Raw genomic sequence first — 23804 nt, forward strand, 5'->3', positions numbered from 1 at the left:
TGAATATAATATTCTTGTCCTACCCTTTTAACTGTTTTTCATTTGGTGACATCCACTGGGCAGGGAATGCCTTGTCACATGCATTTAAATAATACCTACCAGATGGCCTTACTCTCTTCAAGCTGTTAGGTTATACCACATTATAAGGGATCATTATAACGATATGTTTTAAATGTAACTAATTAAATAAAAAACCTGAGCTTTGAGGAATTTAAACGATTACAAAAGTCACCAAAACCCTGTCCCCATTACCAACAGAAGCAAATTTCCACAATGGACTTTTTGCTTGTTATCTCTTTGATCCGCAACACTACAGTAACAAAAGTTAGGTGAGGAGTTACTCACTATCGGTATGATTTTCAGTAGAATTCCATCTTGGTATAGCTAGTATGTTTCTCAGTTAAGATATTTTCAAATGGTTAATTACTTAGAATCCTAAAATATGTACCTTATTTATATTCCAGATTTGCCTTGTAATCAGTAGGTAATATCACTGTCTCCTGCCAGCTTACATGTCATCTATTGTTAGTAATGTATAAACCACCATTAAATACTCTGTTCAACTTCCAAGTCCAGGTGTTCTGGTAGAAGACTTAGCCTAATATAAGTGACTGTACCCAGACAGGTCATTCAAAACATACCTTGCCATATGTCCAGCCCAGTTCTATTTTATTCATTCCCCACAGTTCATGGATATTTTCAGCTAGTTTGTCCCTGATCTTTTCAAGATGAAAAGGAAGGGCAATCTAAGAAAAGAGCATAATAATTCCACAAATAAGAAAAGGTTCCAGTTACCACACCTTGTAGATCCAAGATCATCTAGTTCAGTTAAATACACCACAACACACAAATGATTAATTGCTAAGAAAGCCGGCAAGCTAGCTTAGTTTTTATATTGCAAATTTAAATGTTGTTAAGCCATATTTTACAATCCCATTATTGCATACTTAGCATACCTGACTAGTGTCTATCGGACAAGGGATAAAGGAGGCTTGGGAGAGGAATTGTGTTGTACCCAGCAAATCCCTCACTCCATCAGAATCTCTCTTATATTCCTTCACTGGTTCCAGTTTCATCTTCTCTTTTGGAAGCAACGCTTCGTAACAGGGAGCATAGCCAGCAGGAGGCAGAAATTTAAACTCTCCGTGACGTCCACCCAGTAAGAAACGAACTCTGCAATTTTCAATAAAGAAATTATACTCCTAAATAGTCAGCATATACTAACATTATATAAAAAAATTTAGAAACTTAAACATTTATTTGAAAAGCATTTACAAAAATGCAGATGTATTTCATGCTTTGATAAACACCAAAAAGTTACCAAGCATTCATAGTAGCAGACACTATCAATAACATCATCACCTACCCACTATTTTTTGAAAATTTGTTTTGGCCAAAGCAAAAATAATTATTCAATGCAGCAGCATACTTAAAAAAAAAAAAGTTTCTTACTTAGAATCAAATTGTTGTAAACTGTGAAATTTTAAATGCATTTAAATTATGTGGAAACACAAATCTAATTTAAATTGGATTGTTACTCTAAAAGATCCCATAGGGACTATTTATATAGTACTTAAAAGTTTTAAAGCAACTTCTCAGTGCACTCATGCAGGAAGTTGACACATGAGGAAAAAAAACAGAGGGTATGGTAAAAAACCCCCACTATGATCATAATACATAAATCAAGCAAACAAAATTATACCCAGTACTACAACTGGGAATGAGTTTCAGAAGCATAACTAAGATTTCCATTAAACCCCTAAAGTTTTCTGCTTCTCCTCAGATATATATGTTTCATACAGATTTAAGAGTATACAAGGAAAAACAACAAAGAAACTATTCAACTTCATATTTCATGGTCCTCATGTAGGCAAACTCTAGAGGCCTACACAGAAAATTAAAAACAATTGTTGTCTCTAGGAAATAGCCCATATATTTGTATTGATGGGGTGACCAAAAGCCTCTACCACTTTTTACTTACACTTCTAGAAATACTAGAACTATCAGATCAACATACTTCATTGATAGTGAGAGACATTAATAATAAAAGAGGAGAAAAATTAAGAAACACAAGTTTTCTCAAACAGGATGTACATAAGCACAAGTCACAAATATCTGAAACAGCTCAATGTCCACAAGAAATACATTATTATTGATTACTTCTACTAAGCTTGAACCTTCTAATTTCATTTTAAGAATACATTGTTTGAAATATTTGGATGTTCCCAAGGCAGCTAAATATTTGAGATGACAACTTTGAGCTTAGACCTCTCTTTATGGCAAGCCCCCACACAGATAAAATACTTTAAAAATAAAAAGGAGATCAATATTATTTGAAGACCTAGAAGACTAACTTCCTAAACAGACAAAAGTAAAAGAAAATTGAAATGAAATAACTCTCATGCAATTCTTCCCTTGCTGACCACTCCCCAGTAAATACTTCCTTGCTTCCTGCCAACTTGGTCAACTTTTCCAAGTTGTAGCAAACCATTCAATCTCATTGATCTTTATGATGTTCTCATTCCTTCTGATGCCTGTTTTCTCCCTGCTCTTCACTGCAGTATCTAAACTTCCACACCCACTATATCCTCCTAAAGCTGCACACTCTCTTTTAAAAACCTAAACACTCCAAGAAGCTGTGGCTTTCTGTCTCATTTTAAAATAAATGTTCAGACCTTTCGATTACTCTCAGAATCAGAGACTGAGAAAGCCACAGAAAGCAGAAAAAAAGCAGATAAGCCACAACAGAAATAGAAACATAAAGGGTTTGTGTCCAGTGCAGAACACTCTCCTCTACTCATGAACTCGGGATTCCCATGCAATAACATTTCTCTGATATGAACAGACACAGAAGATGACATATAACCCGCTACTGTCATCAGCTATGATTAACTACAAGAGAAAATGCTCTCACAAAATACACAAACAACATCAAATAAGAATCAAGAAAAATAATTACACGAATTTAATTTTCTTACAGGAAAAAGTAATGAATGTTCTCAAAAGCTCTTGTACTAATGCAGCTACATAGCAGGGTCACTCCCTGGGAATAAATGAAAATTGATTTGTTACTCCTTTCCAGGCCTCCTTTATGCTGTTTGGTCTCTGTTAGTATTCTCACCTGGGAGGCTCTCTTAAGCATGAGATGTTCAAAGTATTTATGTATTGATCACAGAAGGAAAAGCCCACAGAGAACTAGTTATCTGATTTACTTCACCTCAGAGAAACAAAGATTTCTTTTTTCTTAATTGTTAAATGTATGAACCATTTATAAGCTGAGCTTTCTTACACTTATGAAAGCTATATACTGTCTATTCTGGCCATACCAAACCTTCATTTCTCAAAAATTACCACGTAAAAGAGAAATCCTCCTTTAGATAAAAGCCAGCCCTTTGCATCTTTTCACTCCTTCACCACAATCTCTTACTCCACTCCTGATTGTTTCTTCTAAGCTTGGCATCTAGACCATTAGTATTTTTTCATAGTGAAAAATTTTTATAACTTATCCATTTTATGCAGAACTCATGCTCAACCTACAAAAGACAGAAAAATCCCAACCTTTCTTACTGAAGAATTCTCCTTAATTACATCTTTCCTTCCTAAAGTTGTTGCCTGTCAATACCAGCAATAAAGATGCTCTAAGATGAACTGAACAGAAATTGGTCAGGTTATAACAACAGTGCAAGAGCTAGTCTTTTGTTGTTGTGTCAGCTTTGTAATGTTAACACAAGTATTTTGGCCACTGAAGTAGGCTGACTTTTGCAGAAGATTTTCTGAATGACTTAAAGGTGAGATAACAACAAAAGCCTGAAAATGGTAAGTTCAAATCTCAGTATTTTAGCTACAAAACAGGTAAGAAATGGGCAATATTAGTAATGATATTCCAAAACTGCATCTCATCAGTTCTTTGTGTTTCCTATTGTGAACATAGTAGCAGTTTTCATGATGATTTAGGTTTTTTACTTCCTGCTGAGAAAGCCAGCGAGAATTTTAATTAGTGCCAAATGTGATGCTATGTTTCTAATGTGCTTTTTTTTACTGATAATTGGCATCAGACAAAATTCATTTCCCCTAGGTCACCAAATACCCATAAAATAATAATTCTCAGACACTGTGACTTGGTCAAATTGCTAACAGGCTCACATTTCACCCTGAATTGAAATCATCACTAAACAAATCAGTACTTTCCTGCCTGCCTCCCTCCCTCCCAGTTGCTGGTTGGACAGAACTGAAACAACAAAACAAATCATACATGCATTTGGACAATATTTTGTGTGACAGGACAGCAAAGAAAACAACAATTAAAATCAAGTTGTACTTACTTTACACCTGCTGATAAGCTTACAACAGGGAAAAAAAACCCTTCTGTACTGAAGTTCTCAAACATTCCCTGTACAGGTTGTCCATTAATGCGGAATGAAATGCTGGGTACACCTAAATCCAAGCAGCAGCTAACCACATCATCAGATGCTAATAAATGCTGATTGACAGATGCCACAGCTCTGGGAACTCGACCTAGGATGAAAGTATTCAGTAATCAGAAGCTTTAAGCAGACTCTCACAGGTTTAACAATGAAATTATTTCCTCAAAAACACCATCAAGTTTTTTGTTCATAGTCATGAAGACATGATCTTGCCCTTGAATGGTTCTACTTTTAGAGACAGTGAGTCAACTTTCCTCAAATTGATATGTGGCAGGAAGGTGCATAAACTGTGAAAATCACTTGAGACCTCTGACACTGTTTGCAAGACAGAAAGTGCTCAGCTGAAATCACTCAAGTTCACACTTGTCGTGGTTTAACCCCAGCCAGCAACTAAGCACCACACAGCTGCTCGCTCACTTCTCCTCCACCCAGTGGGATGGGGGAGAAAATCAGGAAAAGAAGTAAAACTCGTGGGTTGAGATAAGAATGGTTTAATATAACAGAAAAGAAACAACTAATAATGATAATGATACCACTAATAAAATGACAGCAGAAATGATAAAAGGATTGGAATATACAAGTGATGCACAGTGCAATTGCTCACCACCCGCTGATCGACACCCAGTTAGTCCCTGAGCAGCGATTTCTCCCTGCCCCCCCCTTCCCCCCAGTTTCTATACTAGATGTGACATCCCATGGTATGGAATACACTGTTGGCCACTTTGGGTCAGCTGCCCTGGCTCTGTCCCCTCCCAGCTTCTTGTGTCCCTCCAGCTTTCTCACTGCCTGGGCATGAGAAGCTGAAAAATCCTTGACTTCAGACTAAACACTACTGAGCAACAACTGAAAACATCAGTGTCATCAACATTCTTCATACTGAACTCAAAACATAGCACTGTACCAGCTACTAGGAAGACAGTTAACTCTATCCCAGCTGAAACCAGGACAACGCTGTAGCCTGATGCAAGAGTACTGAGGCACAGTAAATCATGCCCTCTTTATAAAAAGCTAACATTGATTTTTTTTTTTTTTCATTAGTTATTTGTGAAATACCAGATTCACATATCTGTGAATATTCAGTAGTGAGGCACAGGAACAGGTTCCATGGAGAAGTTGCAGATGTCCTGTCATTGGAAGTGTTCAAGGCCAGGTTGGATGGGATTTTGAGCATCCTGGTCTAGTGAAAGATGTCCCTGCCCATGGCAGCGGGGTTGGACTAGATGTTCTTTAAAGGTCCTTTCCAACCCAAACCATTCTATGATTCTATAATTCTACTGGAGCTGTGTTTATGACCAATATCCAGGTTTACAGTATCAAGAGGTGGAATGGTATACTGAGTTATCAAAAAACAGACCAAGAATTTAATAGGCCAGGTTTTCTTTATCAACTACAGCCATACAGTAAAGAGAGGGAGCTTTTCCCTACCTGGGAAGGTGGAATCTTACAGCCATGCACAGGACTCAGCAATTATAATAACAATTAACTCGAGATAATATATCTGAAGTAATCTAACTATACACATTCACAGGTGACTGCAGGTTTTCAATCGCACTTGAGTATCTGAGTATATTTTTAGCCAAGGAATATCTCTTCAGAATTCCTTTTGAAACAGTTCCTTGAAAACATTGTATTTTAACTGTAGAGCAAGACTAATTAAGCAGTTAAGCACTATTCCAAATTACTGTGTTTGGAACTTCTTAAGAAAAAGTCAAGTCAGCTGTTCAGGACAGTTTAAGTACTCTGAGTTTTCCCTTACTGCAGGAGATGAGATTTAAGAGACTTTCCAGCACTATATTTCTGAGGTTCAGTTAGTGTTTAATTTTGTATTAATGATTTATTCAGCCATTTCTAATGGAGTATATTACAGATGTCTCCCAGCCTACTCCCAAAAATCATTATTTCTGTCATTTGAGAATTGTTCAGTAGTGCTGAAAAAAAGTATTGAATTATGTGCGTGCACACGCACACACAGATATTTTAGATACAAAATCCTATGCTGGAACAATGCTAATAGAATTGAAAAGTCAACACCCAAATAAGGAAGTGTTAGAACTAAGGCCATAAAATCAAATTCAGCGTACTTATGTATGCTGTATTTACCACACACCTTTTCACTGCATGGCCCCACACTATTCTTTTCTGAACAATTAAAGAGTACTTAGCTGTATATGGCATTTCAAGGCACAAAGAAATATTGGGAAATTAATGATTTTTAATACATGCCTTAAATAGTGTATCGTAAATAAAGCACAAGCTACGAATTGAACAAGCTAAAAAATAACCATCATTTACTGTGTATACAAGAGACATCTGGAAGGAAAAAGAACATGCTACTTCATAATTAAAGACTGTACACACAAGGACTGAAATAATGTCTTTTTTCCCCCAAAAAACTTCTGAATGCTCATGGATGGCTACACACGCAAGAAACAAAACTATTAAATTAAGACAAATCTATTGAGTGTGCTGATACTGAAGGTTTTTTTAAGTCTTCTGAACAAATTTTAAAAGACTTCTACAAGAAACATAGAAAGCTAAATTCCTGGTGAAACAAATTGTTACAAAATTTCCTTTACAACAAAATGTTACATTCCCAACTCAATGTTTCAACATTTCAGAGAAGAGGTGGCCCAAACTGACTGACTGGAAAAAAATGTCCACATCTCATTCTGGAAAATGAACTCAGTTTTCATCTCAATTTTATCTTGAGGCAGAGACCCAGCCAATAAAATTTGCTCTCAAACAATTCATGATTAACAAAGGTATAAGCCAAAGAAAATACAATTTTAGACTGTATTAATACAGTGTTAATAAAAGGTGATCCTCCAGTTTCATCTATATTCTTAACAAAATCTTCTATGTGAATGAAGTCCTTTACCAATTAAGATAGATTGTTACACATTTTAGGTACAAAACCTAATTGCCAGAGCTCTGTTTTAAATATTTGTGTAAGTAGAATGCATATGTAAAATCTTCTAGAAATTTTAGCAACTGTTTCGCTTCCTACTGCTTTTCTATCTCCTTTCATTACTTATTGATAGTTCAATTAAGAATGGTGTTACAAAGATACCAGATGATGTAATTGAGGGTATACAACTAATTACCTGAATATTTTCTTATTTTATAGCCTTATGCATTATTTCTTCTCTGAAATGTTCCTTATTTAGAAAGTATTTAGGAACTTTAAGAAAGCAAACCCAACCATCAGAATTTCCTTTGTTGCCATTTGATTCTTACAATTAGCCAATAGCACTCTGCTAGTTGTTTCTATAGGAACATACACTGACACAGTCAAAAGGTATTCTGCTGTGACAAACCTGTCTCTTTACAAAAAGTATATTCTAGTTCCCTCTCCCTGGATATAGTACTGGGGGAGGGATAACCACACAAAAGCCAACAGCCTTGCTTGTAGCTCCAAAGCCACTTTCCAGCTAACTATGTGCTCCAGAGGGCTCTCACTAATCCCTCTCCAAAGCATCCTAATCAGATTCTTGTTTTCTCCTTTTTCCTCAGTGGTTACTCTTTATAACACACTCATTATTACAAAAATTATTTGAACTGCAACACTACAAATGAGCCCTCCTGTAAATTCCTTTTACTCTTCTAGAGCTCTTACTCAAATCTACTCTTGACTGCATGGGTGACGACTTCCACTTTTTCCTTAACTCTGCCCACTAACATCTTCACCTTGCTTGAACAAAGAATGGCAAATAAGACCACAAGTTTACCCTCACTGATCTTCAAGTGACCACAAAATATACATTTGTTGGCATCCATTAACTCCCTTCTTTATAAATTGCAAGTGTAACCACTTCACTGCAGTACTAATTAAGAGTCTCCTAGATTACTACACACATTAAGAAGCATTCCTAGAAAAGCTCCATTTTTTTCTGTTAAGCCTATTTTAGATAATAACATGAAAAATATTTACTCAAACAGCATAGCAACTACAGGTTTTCAGTTTGATATTACACCACAGAAATTTATGTTCTAAACCCAAATGAAGTTGGTAGTAACGTAGCAATTCTTATTTCTAATTGCCACAATTATCTTTTATGAAACTACTTCTCAAAATTTAAATTAAATTTACCAAATCTATCAATAGGTGTGAGGATGATAATGTAATTTTACTTCAACTGTAGATACAAAGTGAAAGAATAATGCAAATGTAGATGCATATACAATTAACTTGTCTGAGATCAATACATCCATTTGGTTTTGAACAGATAGACTTAAGTCAGTATTGATCTAGATCTGGAAAATGCCATTTTTTGATCAAAATCATGAAAATAGAAGCTATCTGCTAAAAAGCATAATTGGTATAATTCAATATTGACTAAAATCTCAAACAAGAAGCCTGATCTGAAATTCTAAGTAACTTCATGGTATCCAGGAATTCTGAATGTACCTCACTATAAAATAGCATGCTATATACACACAGGTGTAAGAGACTGAATTGTTATCCTGAACCATTTGCCTCAAAGATTGTTAGGTGTGAGGGACTGGACCATCATCTTAAGGAACTGTGAACTGCTTATCTCGAGCCCTTTGTCTCTAAGATGGCCTGTTTAAGCAGGACACTCCTCTGTCCATAAGGATGATTACCAGGCCATTGAGACATCCAGGGGAGAAAACGGGCTGGAGCTGATCTGGTGTTGCTCATGGGAAGATCGTGTGATAAACGAAACCTGCAGCGCATGACATCATTGAAATATGCCCTATAAAAACCCATAGAGACAAGCTGTGGGCGCTTTTCTTCACCACCAAAGAACTGAAGATTGAGGACCAACGGGATGCCGCTGGATCCGTGGTGGTGACCATCCTTGCAACTCCCACCACCGACTGCTTGCCTGAGGACCAACGGGACGCTGCTGGATCCGTGGTGGTGACTATCCTAGCAATCCTATCCCGACTGCTTGCTTGATTTCTACCTTTTCTTCCATTCTACCCTATCGCCACCATTTTCCACTTTTGATACTTTTGATAATAAAAGCTATTTTGACTATACGGCATTTGACCTTGTTTGTGTCTTAATCTCGCTCCTGAGATCATATCGAAACCTTCCCCGACATTGGATCGGGACAACAGGTACTGAAAGTAAAGGTAGGTAACTCCTAAATGTAAGAGTAAGTGGAAGTAAACAAAGTACTTACCAGACCACAGATGAAGGCCATCAAAACCATATGAGTACAGGTCATCACCAACACCATTGCCTCCCCATCCTTCTCCACCTCCAGGATAGGGGGCATAACCTGAAGTAGAGGCCCATCCAACTCGTAAATGGGTGGGTTCTGCCGTCAAGAATGGATCAACCTGATCAATTATTAACTCAAAGTACCACTTCTTGTATTGTGCAGAGCCCTCAGCAACACCCAAAAATATGTTTGGTCTTATGCTAAGAAAGAAAATGTAAGCCAGTTAGTGTAAACATAGAACGTGACATATGAGTTATATTCCTGTATAACAATCAAATTCACTTTGCAAATATGGTAAGAGTGTAGATGTCCACATTTTGCTTATAATATTTAAAATAGTGACCCATTTTATGACCTTATAAGACTGCTGTAGAATCGTCTTCTAAAGTATAGGATCCATTCTTTGAAAAACTTATAGTCAAAAGAGGAGTAACAAGATAATTTCCCAAAATCAAAAAACACAGGAGTGAAGTTGCCAGGAAATCAAATCCGTCTTAAAACACACAAGTAGTTCACAGTATGTTTACATACTCTGTAATAATTATTAGGTAAAGTCATGCTCTGTTTTGAATGAGAAACAAGCAACTTTCATCCTTCCATTTCAGAACAGATCTTACTATTAATTAGCAATTTCTATTTGAGCAGTTTCCATTACAATTGCCGTATTGCTAGTAAAAATGGGTTTTTCAGAAGTTAATACATAAATACTTCCTAAAGTGTGTGTGTCAATATTGAAAGCTGTGGAACATCTCTTAGGTTACAGTATTTTCTTCAATTAATTATTGAAGATATCCAAGTTCCATTTTTTTCTAATATAACAATAAAACATGTCACTATACCTTGTCACATCATTAATCAAACGTGTTTGCAAGAGTAAGTCTCTTCTAGGCAGTAGATTGTCACAGATCAAATTTTGATTGGCACGAACTGCAACTCCATTACAGACACAGAGAGAGCAAAGCACATCGAGAACCTAAAAAAAAAAAAAAAAATCAGAAGAAAGTCAGGTAAAGGCAGCTGCATATATGATTATTCAGTTGTTAGCTTAATTTACATTCAGAATAGACCTAAAGGAAGGAATATAATACATAATATCATTATTGTTTTCTAAATACTTTTCACATATATGGACCAAGTATAGTCTGTACTACTGATAGAGGATATCAAACATTCATGGAACACAAATTCAGAACACAGGGTTTCAAAAATGCCTCAAAAAACCATCCTTTGAGATTCCTTATTCTCACTTCAATTAGAAAAAAGTAAAGCTAGAACAGCGGTATGTCAACTCTTTATAATTTTTTTAAATTAAATCTCATTAAAACTTTGAAATGTAAAATTAAATTCTTTAAGAAATTTACTGCAGCCCAAGAAACTTTCTGAGCAAAATTAGTGGACAATTCTCAACTGCAATTCTCAGACTGCTTATGATTCAGTTCCGAAAGCATGTTCTCAATATGTGAAGAGATCCAATTATTTTTTAATGAAAAACATTTAAAATAATTCACTATAAAGCAAAACAGTTTCAGAAAGATCTTATTCTAAATTTCAGCTTCCTTTTTTTTGGTCATAGTCTGAAAAGTGGAAGAGATTGACATAATTCTCCCACAGATTACTGGAGCAAAAGGTTTTGGAAGAGAGAACACAGCAACATAGTGTTGTTTAATGCTGGGGGACAGAGCTGCACACTTTTGCACAAAACAGAGAAGCTTAAAGATGCACTTGAGCTCTGACAAGCAATCATTGAGCTATGAGCCCAAAGAGAGCATCTCCAAGACAAAGAACCATCTTCGTACTGTTGATTACCATTTTGGAAACTGGTGTACAACACAAGGAGCAGCAGAACAGAACATTTATTTTAGCCACTCCTGTTCTCTGCCCAGTAGGTTAGCACAAAACCACCCTCAACGCCAGTTTAAGCTAATATATCGTGAACTTTGCTATGTCCCAGCCTGTGCATTTTCCTTTCTACCATCGCTGTTATTGGGCAGAAACCTCTAACAGAAGGGTAGAGGTAGTAACTTAAATAACTGCAGGAACTCTGACGAGTACTCAGCTGTAAAGTGTCTTAATAAGATTAATGATTATCAGTAACTCAGAATTTACATATGAACTATTTAAATAATCTCTATGCACTCACTGACCATATTTCTGACACAAGGCTTTTCATTTAAAAAAATCCTTCAAATCAATAATTTCCCAGACAATTTTGGTTAACAATATTACTGTTTCTTATTTCCTAAATCACAACAGAATTTCTAATCTAGCAGGAGAACAAGATATACTGTTTCCAGAGGAATAAATAAATTCATTACTTCACATTATTTCATTACTTACTCATTTTTAAAGACATTACAAATGGAAATGCACAACTACGTTACCCAGTCTAATTCTTTTCCTGTATACAACATTTTCCTTTTCTGCTTTAAGTTCTTACTATGAGGTCTACGTTAAGATGCTCCAGCTGAAAGGTTCTCTTTGCAGGTGACTGGCACAGCACAGTAATCTTGCTAACAGCTAAAAATAGTAAGCTAAACTTACTGCTGTAATTTCAACTTTTTTCTTATGCGTACTTATATCCATTCATACTCCTTAACCATGCTTAAAAATACTTCTCTTGCTTTTACCTTTTCTGTAGTTGCTTAGGTACTCCATATTAACTTTTCCTGTACATCAGTAATTTCAGCTCACTAAAACTGTCTTTGTTCTTCCTCCAGGTTAACAGTACTTCAAATAACTTTTTAATTGAGGAAGGAAACTCACGTCAGAAAAACACACATAAAACTATATATCCCACTCTGTGTTGAGATGTCATCCTGATTGCAACCAGAAACTGCGTTCACCTTCTTCTGTCATAATAAATTGCACATTGATGTCTAAATTAATTTCCACCATCATTTCTTCTCATATAACTCAGGATTTTTTTCTTTCTTCTGAACACCTGTGTTTTCAGATATTTAGATTATTCTTCCAATTTCTCATTTTATTTTGTTCTTTTCTGCTACTATTATTATTACTCAAGTTAGGAATGACTTTGCAGGATTTAGTTCTGTCTTTCTGCAGATGCAACAATGGTAGTTCACTGCTTCTGCAGAGCCCTGCATCACAAAGCAAGCTACTCTGTCCACGTGTTTACAGCTACTAGAACGCTTCATTTTCTCAGCAAATTTGAAGTTCTAACCGGTTATCCATATTTCTTAACTATTTGCTTGTCATACAAATTTGCTGTATTTGAAACTGAAAAGCAATTATATATTACACATTTTTTAAATCTCAACAAAGCAATTTTGCAGATGTACTTCAAGGTTATTTTATTCCTTTAAAGGTACTAGAATCACATACTTCCATGTAGACATTCCTCTGGGTTTTTTTCCACAAATCATTGTAAGACTATCAATACAACCTTAGTTTTTCCAAACATACCTTGTAATTGCGACCATGTTTATCCAATAATGAAATAATGGATTTGATGTGCTCCTCAGCTATAATATTTAAAGCTTCTGGGCTTTCAATCAAGATGCAGTGCAATACTTCCAAAATACCTGTATGAAGACCACAGAATTAACACTGTCATTAACCTGCGCAACTGAATACAATCTAAAAGCTCAGTAAATAACAGAGTATCTTAAGAGATGCTATCTTTTCTCTAGCCTAAAAAGAGAATGAAAATACTTTTAAAGAGTATTGATATGACTAAGTGAACCACATTAGACATAAATGCATTATGAAGCTGTTACTTTCCATTTTCTTTTGAAAAAACCAACAATTTCAAAGCCACTTGAGAAAAATGCAAGTTTAGCTCCTTCTTTTCAATGAGAGAGATAAAGGTTTTAGTAGGGAGCATTGTATAGTATTTTGATATTTTGTTGAACACCCCATAGTGAAAAAAACCCCTTCTTTCTCTCTCTCTGGTATTTGTACTTGTGCCCACAAATAACTCTGGTGTTATTTGATAGTGATGGGACAGTAGTCTTGATACTGTCTGACCCAATCCATTAATTCACCAAAGTCACATTCAACACTGATTGGATGTGGTACTGAACATACCCAATGCACAGAACCAAAAAAATGCCACAAAAATGTCGGTGTAAATGGAATACTTTGCTCAATTAAAAAAAAAATGCAGTGTGTTTGTTTTCTAACACACATTGTTTTCACTGAAAACTGCTCTATTTATAATGTAAAGACAGTTGTGTATGGTGTACTTATAGTTAATTTACATTGATAAAAGTGAGTCTCACCTGAGGAAGATTCTAATCTGTCCAATTTACTTATTAGCCAATCCAGGTTACTGGAAAACTGAGTACAATTGTTTCTGTTGCCACGAATGAGAGCAGCTGGAAAAACCCCACAAGGTATAATTTTATAATAATTATATATATTTTTAAATCACCAATGTTAATCATATATATTTTAAACAATTTTTATAACAACTTCACAAAATAATAAACAGACAAATCCTAAATATACATATGTTACAGTAATAAAGAATTAAGATTTTCATTAAACTGAATATCAGAAACTGACATAACTTCTGAAGACCATGTAGGTTTTTTAAGTTGACAGGGACCTACTGGATAAACAAGAATTTCAGCAAAAAGATGTTTTATTTATGTTTTATTTTATTGCTAAATTTAAATAGAAATTATCCGCCACCCTTGTTTGATGCAAATGTCAAGCACTGTCATGATCAAGAGGCTGAAACACTTCTATTTATTCCTACCAATGAGTGGGAAGGTCAATGCAGAAGTTTTAAGATCAAGTGCAGGCTGGGTGTACTGCTCTTTAGCTCTACTTTTTGATTAAAACATGTTATTGAATGGTTAGCTTTTCGTCTTCAGCAGCACAGAACACTATGTTATTCAACTGCACTTTGAAAGTTCAGCAGCATTCAAGTATTTCAAGCAATACTGTTTTTTTCTTCCAGAAGTTATTACTGATCATACAAAACCCCAAAAAAGTCTTTTGTATACAATTGTGAAAGATTTCTATTATGAAGCATTAATTAATATTTATTACGAAGCATTAACTTAATATTTATTAAATCAGAACAAGTGTGTTCAAGATGTACCTGCAGAAGAAAATCAAGACAAAATCTGAAAAGGCCTACATAGCACTAAAGAGGTTTTTTTTCCATCAAACTTTCTTTTGAGCTCCTAAGACTGTACTAAAATGCAGGCAATGGTATCTCATTACTTTCTAAAGCAATGAGATTTCACCAGAAGCACCTGCATGTCTGTGCTATGTGAATAACCCCATGCTTCAAAGCACTCCCCCTGGTTTCTTTTATTCTTGTCCTAACTCTCGACTTGCATATTTTACTATGGTTTGGGACTAACTTTGTAATGAAATTAGAATGTATTTAAACTCCATCAGAAGACAAGATTCTCCCATATGAGGAATTACAAAACTCAGGTATCAAATTAGTGATTTAAAGAAATACACATATACATACTTCTCCTAATCTATAATTTTGGCCCTTTGCTCTAGAGCATCTAGAGCTCTAGTTTGCTCTAGAAGGCATGGCACTGAAATTGAAAAAAAAACCCCAAAACCTCTTAATTTCTGTTTTATGTAATTATTTTTATTAACATTTACATCTAAGCCTCAAGTGACAAACATGGATTCAGTAGACCTACAAGTTCCGACTATTACTTTCAGGTTTCTCTTCAGCATCATATATAAAGACTGTTTTCCTTTTTCTAATTTTTAAAATAATTCACACCTATTTGCATGCCACAGGTACATTGACATTTAAATAATAATAAAAAAACCCAAAACCCAAAAAACACATTTGGCATGCTGCACCAATCTTTTTTCCTAGCTGAGCTTTATTTTTCTGCTATATCATTGCTCTATAAACTCTGTTCTCTGTAATAAATATCAGTAAGTATATGGAAGAAATTCTATAATTTATATGACAGAATGAATAACACACAAAGTATTCTTTGGTGGTGAAGCAGCAAGAAGAATATAAATAATACATATCCTAGGTTTTTACATTAGTAGATTACTGAAGAACTTACCTAACAATTTGTAAAGGAGATTCAAAATTTCTTTCCATGCTGTACCATGTTCTTCTCTTGCAATTCCTGCAAAATGAGCTGCGCTGTTGTAGTCATTTAAGCGATCAATACAATTCAAAACTAGTGCCAGCATTCCCTAAACACATATGACAGAGAGGAAAGCGAACTGTACATGAAAAAGCATTTGTTGTTGTCCTTTTAAAAGATTTTTTTTTCCTGTACGCATTTAAAAGTTGCACCATCTTAGATAAAAAACCCCCAAACTATTGTGCTTACAAGATTTCAATATGTATTTTTCTAGATCAGAATCATCCATTTTAGAGAATGATTCTATACTGTTCCTTGGTCAGCTAAGTATTATAAAAAGTAAGGAATAAACAAAGCTGACAATAAAGGCTTTAATAGTTTTTGTGAACAACTCTTTTTTACATAAAATCTTCCTTACATAGGAAAAAAATAACCACTTTTAAATTTATATACAAAGGATTTTTTGTTTATTAAAAAAGGTGGGAATTTTACTGTCCAATAAAATATCTGTAAAATAAACAAATTCAAATACTAGAATAGATTTTTAATTTCAGTTTGATTGGAGACTAAAACAGTATTGAAAACCTGCAAACAATCCAAACTTCTAAAAACATTGTAAAATATATTTCCTATTTACACAGAAGTGTAATTATTCCATTTTCAGAGACGAGCAATTCTACATTAATGTAATATATATATCCTTCTCTAAAACTAGCATTATTCCAGTTTCTAGAGATAAAATGTTCCTGTTTCACACCCTAGTGAACAGAAAAGACATCAGAAATAACATCTATCATTGATCCCAGTTTTATTTGGGGTATCCAGAATGTATAACTTCAGAGTGAAAAAGAAATTTCTTGTCACAATCATCTCTTTTTAAAATGACATCTGTTTAAAGATGCTCAGAAGTATTAAGACCGAATTTTATGAGAGCACGCTTGTGGCCTGTGACAAGTGTGGAAGTGAAAAATATGTAACAGCAAGTTAACATGCAGCATTACAGTCTACTATGTATATTTATCAGCTACAGAACTTTACATTATAAATCATATGTATGCATCTAGATGATAATGTTTAGGTTCTTCTCAATGTTTGTGACATGATACACTTAAAATTAAAACAATGTAACAATTCTTCTCTCTCTACCTCTTCCTTGAATAGATTTTGTCTGTTTTTGAGTGACCGAAGCTTGCTTTGCTTATCTTCATGTCCCAGGTCTTCTTCGGGAAGCTGGAAGTAAATAATCAGGTCTTGCAGAGTCTGAGCCATCTCCTCAATAGGCAGGGCAGAGGGTGATAGTGTTCTGTTGTTTCCACTATGGAAAACAAGAAGACAGACTGGTGGCATTAGTCATCTTCCCACTGTAATTTACAGTATTATGTAGCAGCCTATTTTCTGTTGGTATCTAAATCAAGTCTTGCTATACATATGACATATGTATATGAGCAACAGCTAATCTGAATTGCAAATCATTCAAACATCAATTGTTTAGGTGTCCAGTGCTCAGAGCTTCCTGAAGTGGAATGACATTTCCCTTTCTGCACTGATGTAAAGAGAGAGAATGATTGAAAAAACTGAAAAAATGAGCAGAAGAAACAATATAAGTCAGCAAAAAGATGAAACAGATGAAAGATGTACTGAAGTCCTTTCTTACAGTAACTGATTTTGTTTAGATACTTTAAAACCTATTGATGATATAGGCATAATGTGCAGATGGACTAAAATAGTAGCAGTTATTGAGGCTGTACACCCCCAGTCTTCTAGAGGAAGAATACAAAAATAACAAGTAATCCTAACCATTAATTAGGTCTTCTGTATCAACTCTATGTAGAAAATAAGAAGGGTGGGATTTAAAAAACATAAAGCATTTCAAAGAATCTCAGTTGTCAGTAAAATATTGTCTCTTTCCTCTTCAAGCATTTCCTCAATCTTGGGTGACAACCCAATTTTTCAGAGTCTGACTCATTATTATAAATAGTATAAGCTTGGAGGAGCTGATTGCTGGCAGAGGTGGCTCTGTTTTTATATCCTCAGCACAAGAAATACAAAGGCGTAGCATAGTCCCTTGTGATACTGAAGAAGTAATGTTTTAAATGCAGTCTCATATGGTGGGTTCTGTGGAAGCAAATTCTTAATTATAAACTATTTTTTCTTTTTTTTTTTTCATCTATTAGGCAGTAATACAAGGATGACCACTTGATCATAATAATTAAAACTTCTGCCAAGCATTATGAAAAAATACTGTCTTCAGTACTACATACATTCTTACTGATTTCATTGTGTATTCTTATATGCTGATCTCAGCAATTATAAATGAATATGCATTGACACAGAATTGTATTTTACCCCAAAAATCTTCAGACAAAAACATATTGTATGGAAGAGCTATAGGAAAGGAAACAAGGAACTTTCACTGAATTGAAGATCTTTGTATTGCTGCTTGTTGAAGAGCTATTATCACGTAAGTTTAGTAATGCAAGATAAATGTCATGAACAATTTACTCTAAAAATTGAGGGAAGGGGAGCAAAAGTAACAAAAGAAATAACATAATAAAATTATGCTTCAAAATGCCCCATATTTTCAAACTAACATAGCTAAAGGTATTATTCAAAAAGTCAAACACAACCACTCATGTAAGACAGTTTTCATGATAACTCCCTTCACTGTCCGAATACTAAATCCCTCATCAGAACAATCAGTTTACAACTGTTTCCATGTAAAGTCTCAAACTTATTGGTAACTAAGGTCTGTCAAAATTAAGCTAAACCAAATGACAGAAAACATTCTGAACAGTTTTGCACAAATTAGCAAGCCAGATGATACAGAGCAGTAGAACAAACCTTTTTAAGCACAACATATACTTCAAGAGGACTGGAAAAATTCAAGCTGAAGCAAGTGCATTAATATGGTAAAAGCAAGTCAAATTTTGATTCGGAAAAATCTATTTCATAAATAATATTGTTTAAATAGAGGCTTGAATCCAGAACACCAAACTAGGGATGAAATGTGATAAATAGAGTAACTTTTCATGCTCATTTTTTCAATGGTTCATTAAGATTCAACATCTCCTAAGGATGCAAAGGCTCTTCAGTCAGCAACATACAAATTTAGACAAACTGCTTTAAATTATATTCATGTCCAACACATTTGTTTTGTTATTGGCCAAGGTTGTATTTTTCCATGAAAAGAAAGCTATTATGCTGCCACACGTGTGGCAATGATATTAGGCAACTACTTAACAAGTACAGCTCTTTATATATCCTTCTCAATAAACCAGGATTATGACAGAGCAAGTCTGGTATCATATTAAATTGTTTAAATTCCCTGACTTTCTAATATCCTTTGTAGTACTGACTCCATGCTTAGGGTACTCGTATATTGCATGTTTCATAATGCCCAGGTATCCAAGGGCTTTGGTGTTTTGATCTGTGGAAATAGCCATCACTATTTCCACATTAGTTTTTTAGTTCTATTATACAGTTAGGGGAATAGCCCAATCTCAGATAATTCTTACTGAGGTATTATTACTAACTGCATTGCCCTCTAGTACAGCAAAGATCTGGAAAATAAATACGATTCAGAAGGTAATTCTATTGATTCTATTCTAAAGTCTTAGAATCACAACTTGAATTATTCCTTAAAATCAGATATAGTCACTGTCTCTCTCTGAGATGCTGTTACTGACTTTGAATACCCATAAATCCATTCCAGTGCAAATAAATGAGTTGGTTTAAACAGGAAGTTTAGGAATGCTCACATAATAATTTAGCTGAGAGAGAGGTTAAGAAGTTGTTCCTTCCACCTTCTCAGCTGACAGTTATCCTTCTGCCGTAATTGTTGTTACTACATATAATCTGTTATACTTCATACAGATCACCAGAGAGAACTACCTCTCCTCTGATCTTTACATCTTCCAGATATGATCAGAGGGGTGACAGAGAAGTAGGAGGATCAACAGAATGGGTAATTAAAAAGGTACAGGTAAAATGTTTCAGCCCAGATTTTTAAGGCAATAAATTGGTATTCTCCTCCCAGACATGTAGAGATCTATTTTGTACTTCCTTCTATTGTTTATTTGCATGGACTTGGGGCTGCTATGGTTTCCCATCGTGGTTTTGATCTAAACAGTACTAGGCATCAATATCCCTTTCAATTAGTTTGACAAATTTGAATAGAGTTAGGTATAATATTGGGTCTACCAAGAAAAACAGAAAAATAAGAACCCTTTTATGAATATTGTGAAGTTCTAGCTACTGTAGAATACTTACTAATGGAGTTACGCTAAGATCATTTAGCATGTTTTCTACAACCTGGATTATGATCCAGTTTACTTCTGGCTTCAAGGTACTAGATTTCATGTAATCTTAAATAAGCTCTTTTATCTATTTAATGGCATTACTCATCAAAATTACAAATTTAAGTCAGTAAAAATCTATTGCTAATAGCTTCTAAATAAAAATACTTGAAAGCAGGAAATAAGGATTGTTAGAGAAATTCTTATCATTTCAGAATACTTTAAAAAACAAACAAACAAAAAATGATGGTATATAAGATGGTAACAAGTACCTTATAAACTGGCTGAATAAGCTTGTAGTATTGCGAATGATTCGAGCAGACTGGGATTCCTCATGCTGACATCTTTGTAAGGTTAGACCATCATCCATATGGCCTTCTTGGTGTAATATAACCTATTGAAAGTCAGTAATTATCACAATAATTACTTAAAATACCATTGTGCTTTTAAATATTTTGTAATTTCAATACTGCACTAAAACCAGTAATTGCATATATACTGAGCTACTACTTGTTAAAGACTTTATCTGAACACCTGTTTATTAATTAATTACAAATTTGCCAATCACATAAAAGTTATTCAGAGAAAACATTTTAATGCACCTTTATTCTCCTGCAATTCATTAAACATACATGCTTACCAAATATTTTCCAACTGAAACAAAATATGTCATTCTTTCTATGTTCTGGCTGTCAGGGAGAGAGGATCTTCACTATCTTAAGCATCATTTACTAAAGGATTCACACATGAAAAGACTACTGACAAGCAAATCAAGCTGGAGTGACAAACATCATAAAAATTACAATGCAGCTAAAGTAGCAACAACATTTATGAGTAAATTCTGATTCATTTAACTATTCTCTACCCATTATGTTGGATTCTTATCAGAACCAGATGTGAATATCATATGAACTTCAAACAACAACAGAGATCCTTTGGTGGGTTTTTAATTTTTCCCTTTAAATAAACACCCAATTTCACAAAAAGCCATCATAATTTTTAGGTATCACAAAAACCAGTCTTGATCATTTTGAGGCACTGAAATCCTACAGCACTTCTGTAAGAATGAAACATGAGTTATCCTGCTTCTTTGCCCAATATGTAACCTACTGAATTCTCCACTCAAAAATGTATTTATTTTTAGCTGTAAGGTAGTAAAAATTTGCTGCCCAACTTCCCAGTTAGCTGAGTAATTCTGAAGGCACTAAATAGCTTACAAAGAAACTAATAATGTTACAGAAGTGGTTACTGCCACAAATGGGAAGGTTATTTACCAACAGCTTTTTTTACATACTGTCATATAGGTATACCAAAGCATTGGAAAGTGATGTTTTTTCTATACTTGGCAGGATCCAAAGTACACATGTGCTCTGTTCCTTCCAACATGCTGAGGAAGTGCTTTTAAAAGAGGCAAACAATCACGCTACGAGTTCATCTGGACCCCAGAATCCATGGAAATGTGATGGAGAAGACATTTTTGAACAAGTATATTGATAATATTATCTTAAATGCGACTAGTTTACTATTTGTCATCTTTTCTCTTTCTTCAAGTAATTCTTTATATAGAGTCACACTGTGGGTAACTTTGTTAGCTGACATATCGCTGTTTCCATAAAGAAGGGTCCTGGGGTCTCTTAACTGAACAATAACTAAGGAACCATTCTTCCCATCACAAAACTAGTAAGAAAACATTTGACAATCAGATTACGTTTCCTCAGGTCATTGCATGTAGCTCCACATTTCGCAGCTACAGTAATGGTACAGGAATGAAAATATTTGATAGATAGGATACCAAAGCTTCCATGCTTTACAAAGTAATTGCGCCTTCACCATTGTGTAGTAGATATGCACTCTTCTCCCTAAATATACAGTAGATCAGGGAAGAGAGAAGTCTTTTAAAAGGACCTAATTTTCCCTATTTCTTTGACCCCCAAAAAACCCCAAACCCCACGCCAAAACCTCAACTAAATCATCCAGAAACACCACAACTGAAGGAAAGTTCTATTTAGATCTCCAGTAAGTAGATCACGGCCAGAAGCATCCAGCACCTCCTACTCCAATTCCTCAGATAAACCACTTCCCTGAGTATAAAGGGGCATTTTGCACTGCCTTGCTTGTTGCAGTACAGCAGGGCATTGATATTGACCAACACCCTGAGCAATGGTCTCCAGGATGTGAATTCAAAACACGTAGCATATATTTCTCTGTTCTCTGAGCTCTAGCATTCTGGAGCTCTGCAGGAGTTCATAGCTTGCACAGAAGCAAACTCTCAAACTGAGAAAACAAGCATCCATCACTCACACTGGACAGTGGGGGAATGTGGAACAGAATATCAATGTAAACATCATCACTACCTGGCAAAGTCTTGAACCCTTGGTTACCAAGATCTCAGAGAGAGATACAACAGATCAAAATTCCAGCAGAAAACGTGCAACAGAAGCCTCATCAATGATGCTAGAATTTCTTACATATTCGTGTTTTGCAAACACAGCATGATAACTAGATACATGAAACTACATGAAAGCAAAACAATAGAAATTTTTTCTTGGCATTTTGAGTATTTTATAACAAAACTAATCCCATAGTTGTTTTCCCCCCCTCTATAGATTTGCAGCAGCTGGCAGTGCATAATAGCTAGCTTATGTGAAAAAAACCACCCTTTGCGTCTCGTACAAGTAAGGTATTTCTCAATCCTCCTAGGGCTACTGAGGCATGTTACAAAAACTGCAGGTCAGCTTGAGAAGGATTACAGTGACTGAAAGTGAAAATCTCCTGACAAAATGATGGTCGAGTATGCATACAAAGCTATGACTTCACTTTTACTGTGGAAAAATAAATCTGATATGAAATTTAGAAGGGATGTATACATGTAAACTACCTTACAAAATTATAGTCCAGTACTGTATTTTGCAAAGGATGAAAAACTGCTTCTTGCCTCCACAAGAATATCAGTTACAGGAAGCAAGAAGGTCTGGATTTTCTTCTGTTTGAAGGCACTTAACAGGAAAGAATTCGCCAGGTAAGAGGCAACAAAAGATTTTGAGTCTTCGAACGTGAATGAAACAGTTTCAAAGAATAAAAGTGATAGCAATTATGGAGGTTCTATTAGTACCTTGCTGCTGAGCAGAAAACTGGGGGGAAAAAAATACTAAACTTCACAGGAAGCTATTGCAAAATTATTCACTGAATACAGAGGAAGAATCTATATGTTGTCTTTTCAGGAAATAAAATTGGACCCTCTGAGGAAACAGAATCCCATAGCTAATACTGGCTTGGGAAAGGAAGAGGCCATCATCACGTGATTAAATCTCTTACCAAGAAAATACTGAATGACTGGCATACAAAGAAGAATTTCTCTCATCAGCCAGGCTGCTGAGAAGTAGTGAAGGGGTTGGGTACACACTGCCCGTTTATGACAATGTGTGCTGCATAAATAAATAAGATTGTGCCAAGGGTGTCCTGAAGACCTCATTTTTTGTATTACAGTGCTTGTGTATGGATATTCTTCTGTGAATGTACATACATACAAGTAATTAAAGAAGAATCCCAAATTCTGTTCAGTCATGAACCTTTTTTGTGTGTGTTCTAGCAATAGGTTCATGTTGTAAAAATCTATGAATACAGAATCAAAGAATCATTTGGTAATGATGCAGTTATGCAAAGCTAGTACTAAACCCCTTAATTCTGAATGAAATATAAACATAATTTGAAGAGATAACAGGTCATATGCCACTAATGAAGAATATACTCATACCTTTTGATCATAAGGCTGAGAGAAAGAAAGACCTTGTCGATGCCACATCACAATTACATCTAATATTTTGGCAGGAAATTGTT

The 23804-nt window shown here is 35.0% G+C and overlaps 1 protein-coding gene across 1 annotated transcript in view; it reads right to left on the reverse strand.

Annotated features, from left to right (window-relative positions):
• The window catches only part of RYR3 (ryanodine receptor 3), a 194282-nt gene that overhangs the window by 135560 nt on the left and 34918 nt on the right, over positions 1–23804 (reverse strand). Inside the window, exons 12-21 of the mRNA XM_010574283.1 lie at positions 20240–20361; positions 16819–16987; positions 15646–15781; positions 13861–13956; positions 13043–13161; positions 10459–10592; positions 9578–9819; positions 4323–4515; positions 957–1173; positions 642–746 (exon numbers count right to left, since the gene is read on the reverse strand). Coding sequence (XP_010572585.1) covers positions 642–746; positions 957–1173; positions 4323–4515; positions 9578–9819; positions 10459–10592; positions 13043–13161; positions 13861–13956; positions 15646–15781; positions 16819–16987; positions 20240–20361 — 1533 coding nt within the window. The remainder of the gene's footprint in view (positions 1–641; positions 747–956; positions 1174–4322; positions 4516–9577; positions 9820–10458; positions 10593–13042; positions 13162–13860; positions 13957–15645; positions 15782–16818; positions 16988–20239; positions 20362–23804) is intronic.

This window comes from Haliaeetus leucocephalus, unplaced genomic scaffold (assembly GCF_000737465.1).
Source record: "Haliaeetus leucocephalus isolate CR32 unplaced genomic scaffold, Haliaeetus_leucocephalus-4.0 Scaffold417, whole genome shotgun sequence".
NCBI lineage: Eukaryota > Metazoa > Chordata > Aves > Accipitriformes > Accipitridae > Haliaeetus > Haliaeetus leucocephalus.